Below are 5,039 nucleotides of genomic sequence, written 5' to 3' on the forward strand. Positions count from 1 at the left end.
GGAAGCAGCCCCGTCAGACAGGAAGCAGCTCCGTCAGACAGGAAGCAGCTCCGTCAGACAGGAAGCAGCTCCGTCAGACAGGAAGCAGCTCCATCAGACAGGAAGCAGCTGCTCTCCTTCTGGAAGGTTCTCCTGATGAGCCTCAGGGACTCAGGAGGACCTCCAGAGAGCAGGAAGCAGCTCCATCAGACAGGAAGCAGCTCCATCAGACAGGAAGCAGCTCCATCAGACAGGAAGCAGCTCCGTCAGACAGGAAGCAGCTCCGTCAGACAGGAAGCAGCTCCATCAGACAGGAAGCAGCTCCATCAGACAGGAAGCAGCTCCGTCAGACAGGAAGCAGCTCCGTCAGACAGGAAGCAGCTCCGTCAGACAGGAAGCAGCTCCGTCAGACAGGAAGCAGCTCCGTCAGACAGGAAGCAGCTCCGTCAGACAGGAAGCAGCTCCATCAGACAGGAAGCAGCTCCATCAGACAGGAAGCAGCTCCGTCAGACAGGAAGCAGCTGCTCTCCTTCTGGAAGGTTCTCCTGATGAGCCTCAGAGACTCAGGGGGACCTCCAGAGAGCAGGAAGCAGCTCCATCAGACAGGAAGCAGCTCCGTCAGACAGGAAGCAGCTGCATCAGACAGGAAGCAGCTGCTCTCCTTCTGGAAGGTTCTCCTGATGAGCCTCAGAGACTCAGGGGGACCTCCAGAGAGCAGGAAGCAGCTCCGTCAGACAGGAAGCAGCTCCGTCAGACAGGAAGCAGCTGCTCTCCTTCTGGAAGGTTCTCCTGATGAGCCTCAGGGGGACCTCCAGAGAGCAGGAAGCAGCTGCTCTCCTTCTGGAAGGTTCTCCTGATGAGCCTCAGGGGGACCTCCAGAGAGCAGGAAGCAGCTCCATCAGACAGGAAGCAGCTCCATCAGACAGGAAGCAGCTACTCTCCTTCTGGAAGGTTCTCCTGATGAGCCTCAGAGACTCAGGGGGACCTCCAGAGAGCAGGAAGCAGCTCCGTCAGACAGGAAGCAGCTCCGTCAGACAGGAAGCAGCTGCTCTCCTTCTGGAAGGTTCTCCTGATGAGCCTCAGGGGGACCTCCAGAGAGCAGGAAGCAGCTGCTCTCCTTCTGGAAGGTTCTCCTGATGAGCCTCAGAGACTCAGGGGGACCTCCAGAGAACAGGAAGCAGCTCCATCAGACAGGAAGCAGCTCCATCAGACAGGAAGCAGCTACTCTCCTTCTGGAAGGTTCTCCTGATGAGCCTCAGAGACTCAGGGGGACCTCCAGAGAGCAGGAAGCAGCTCCATCAGACAGGAAGCAGCTGCTCTCCTTCTGGAAGGTTCTCCTGATGAGCCTCAGAGACTCAGGGGGACCTCCAGAGAGCAGGAAGCAGCTGCTCTCCTTCTGGAAGGTTCTCCTGATGAGCCCTCCAGCGTTTCCAAACAGAGAAATCCAACTTTATTACATCTGAAAAAATGTTTCTAAAACTTTGTTGAACGTTTTTTTGAACCTTCTTCAAACTTTCTTCAATGTTGTTGAAACTTGTTTTAAACTTTTCCGTGATGTTCAAATAATTTCACTTTATTGAAACTTTATTGAAATATTTTCCGAATGTTTTTTTACTTAGTTTTTTTAACTTCGTCCAACTTTCTACAAACTGTATTACCTTTTGTTTAAAGTGTGTTTAAAGTGTGTGCAACCTTTCCCTCACAGAATCACATAATTCAAACATTTCGTTTCACTTTGTTGAAACTGTAGTTTTGACAGTTCGTCGTAGATGTGTCCAAACGTTCTTTAAATGTCTTTTGTTCTGCAAACTCCGCAACCTGAACCTGATCCTGATCCTGAACCTGATCCTGAACCTGATCCTGAACCTGAACCTGAACCTGATCCTGAACCTGATCCTGAACCTGAACCTGAACCTGATCCTGATCCTGAACCTGATCCTGATCCTGATCCTGATCCTGAATCTGATCCTCAATCTGATCCTGAACCTGATCCTGAACCTGATCCTGAACCTGAACCTGAACCTGAACCTGATCCTCAATCTGATCCTGAACCTGATCCTGAACCTGATCCTGAACCTGAACCTGATCCTGAACCTGATCCTGAACCTGAACCTGAACCTGATCCTGAACCTGAACCTGATCCTGAATCTGATCCTGATCCTGAACCTGAACCTGATCCTGAACCTGATCCTGAACCTGAACCTGATCCTGAACCTGAACCTGATCCTGATCCTGAACCTGATCCTGATCCTGAATCTGATCCTGAACCTGATCCTGAACCTGATCCTGATCCTGATCCTGATCCTGAATCTGATCCTGATCCTGAACCTGATCCTGAACCTGAACCTGAACCTGATCCTGATCCTGAACCTGATCCTGATCCTGAACCTGATCCTGAACCTGATCCTGAACCTAATCCTGAACCTGATCCTGATCCTGAATCTGATCCTGAACCTGATCCTGAATCTGATCCTGATCCTGAATCTGATCCTGAACCTGATCCTGATCCTGAATCTGATCCTGAACCTGATCCTGAACCTGATCCTGAATCTGATCCTGAACCTGATCCTGAATCTGATCCTGAACCTGATCCTGAACCTGAACCTGATCCTGAACCTGAACCTGATCCTGATCCTGAACCTGATCCTGAACCTGATCCTGATCCTGAACCTGAACCTGAACCTGATCCTGAACCTGATCATCTTGATTTCCTCTGTTTCAGAGAAGCTTTACAACTCTCACGGTCCGGAGCTCAGGAGGGCGCTCTTCTCCCTCAAACAGCTGTTCCAGGTAACACACACACACACACACACACACACACACACACACACACACACACACACACACACACACACACACACACACACACAGACACTCACGCACACACTCTCACACACACGCACACACACAGTCATGCACGCACACTGAAGCATATATCATAAAACATTACACCTTTAAAGCCAACTTTATTCTGACTTGTTTATTACCTCAAGTTCTACCGTGTGTGTGTGTGTGTGTGTGGGTGGGGGTGTGTGTGTGTGTGTGTGTGTGTGGGGGTGTGTGTGTGTGTGTGTGTAGGATGATAAAGACCTGGTCCCGGAGTTCGTGGCCTCGGAAGGTCTCGCATGTTTCATTAAAGTCGGAGCAGAGGCCGACCACAACTATCAGAACTACATCCTGAGAGGTGAGATAACTGTAACAGGAGCTTTAAAGAGTCCTCTCTACTTTAAAGAGTCCTCTCCTGCTGATGTTGAGGTGTATATCAGTGTGTAGTGTCTCTACTTTAAAGAGTCCTCTCTTGCTGATGTTCAGGTGTATATCAGCATGTAGTGTCTCTACTTTAAACAGTCCTCTCCTGCTGATGTTCAGGTGTATATCAGTATGTAGTGTCTCTACTTTAAAGAGTCCTCTCCTGCTGATGATCAGGTGTATATCAGTCTGTAGTGTCTCTACTTTAAAGAGTCCTCTCCTGCTGATGTTCAGGTGTATATCAGTCTGTAGTGTCTCTACTTTAAAGAGTCCTCTCCTGCTGATGTTCAGGTGTATATCAGTATGTAGTGTCTCTACTTTAAAGAGTCCTCTCCTGCTGATGTTCAGGTGTATATCAGTATGTAGTGTCTCTACTTTAAAGAGTCCTCTGCTGATGATGTTCAGGTGTATATCAGTATGTAGTGTCTCTACTTTAAAGAGTCCTCTCCTGCTGATGTTCAGGTGTATATCAGTATGTAGTGTCTCTACTTTAAAGAGTCCTCTGCTGCTGATGTTCAGGTGTATATCAGTGTGTAGTGTCTCTACTTTAAAGAGTCCTCTCCTGCTGATGTTCAGGTGTATATCAGTATGTAGTGTCTCTACTTTAAAGAGTCCTCTCCTGCTGATGTTCAGGTGTATATCAGTATGTAGTGTCTCTACTTTAAAGAGTCCTCTCCTGCTGATGTTCAGGTGTATATCAGTATGTAGTGTCTCTACTTTAAAGAGTCCTCTCCTGCTGATGTTCAGGTGTATATCAGTATGTAGTGTCTCTACTTTAAAGAGTTCTCTCCTGCTGATGTTCAGGTGTATATCAGTATGTAGTGTCTCTACTTTAAAGAGTCCTCTGCTGATGATGTTCAGGTGTATATCAGTATGTAGTGTCTCTACTTTAAAGAGTCCTCTCCTGCTGATGTTCAGGTGTATATCAGTATGTAGTGTCTCTACTTTAAAGAGTGCTCTCCTGATGATGTTCAGGTGTATATCAGTGTGTAGTGTCTCTACTTTAAAGAGTCCTCTCCTGCTGATGATCAGGTGTATATCAGTATGTAGTGTCTCTACTTTAAAGAGTCCTCTCCTGCTGATGTTCAGGTGTATATCAGTATGTAGTGTTTCTACTTTAAAGAGTCCTCTCCTGCTGATGTTCAGGTGTATATCAGTATGTAGTGTCTCTACTTTAAAGAGTCCTCTCCTGCTGATGTTCAGGTGTATATCAGTATGTAGTGTCTCTACTTTAAAGAGTCCTGTCCTGCTGATGTTCAGGTGTATATCAGTATGTAGTGTCTCTACTTTAAAGAGTCCTCTCCTGCTGATGTTCAGGTGTATATCAGTATGTAGTGTCTCTACTTTAAAGAGTCCTCTCCTGCTGATGTTCAGGTGTATATCAGTATGTAGTGTCTCTACTTTAAAGAGTCCTCTCCTGCTGATGTTCAGGTGTATATCAGTGTGTAGCGTCTCTACTTTAAAGAGTCCTCTCCTGCTGGTGTTCAGGTGTATATCAGTATGTAGCGTCTCTACTTTAAAGAGTCCTCTCCTGCTGATGTTCAGGTGTATATCAGTATGTAGTGTCTCTACTTTAAAGAGTCCTCTCCTGCTGATGTTCAGGTGTATATCAGTATGTAGTGTCTCTACTTTAAAGAGTCATCTCCTGCTGATGTTCAGGTGTATATCAGTATGTAGCGTCTCTACTTTAAAGAGTCCTCTCCTGCTGATGTTCAGGTGTATATCAGTATGTAGTGTCTCTACTTTAAAGAGTCCTCTCCTGCTGATGTTCAGGTGTATATCAGTATGTAGTGTCTCTACTTTAAAGAGTC

At 46.9% G+C, this 5,039-nt stretch overlaps 1 protein-coding gene across 1 annotated transcript in view; it reads left to right on the forward strand.

The window, feature by feature from the left end:
* Positions 1-3,163, forward strand: part of LOC117440636 (FH1/FH2 domain-containing protein 1-like) — a gene marked incomplete at its 3' end in the record, with an annotated part of 42,439 nt that extends 39,276 nt beyond the window's left edge. Inside the window, exons 4-5 of the mRNA XM_034076868.2 lie at positions 2,702-2,769; positions 3,058-3,163. Of these exons, the coding sequence (XP_033932759.1) occupies positions 2,702-2,769; positions 3,058-3,163 (174 nt within the window). The remainder of the gene's footprint in view (positions 1-2,701; positions 2,770-3,057) is intronic.
* Positions 3,164-5,039: the final 1,876 nt, after the last annotated feature.

This window comes from Pseudochaenichthys georgianus, unplaced genomic scaffold (assembly GCF_902827115.2).
Source record: "Pseudochaenichthys georgianus unplaced genomic scaffold, fPseGeo1.2 scaffold_1088_arrow_ctg1, whole genome shotgun sequence".
In the NCBI taxonomy this organism is placed as follows: Eukaryota; Metazoa; Chordata; class Actinopteri; order Perciformes; family Channichthyidae; genus Pseudochaenichthys; species Pseudochaenichthys georgianus.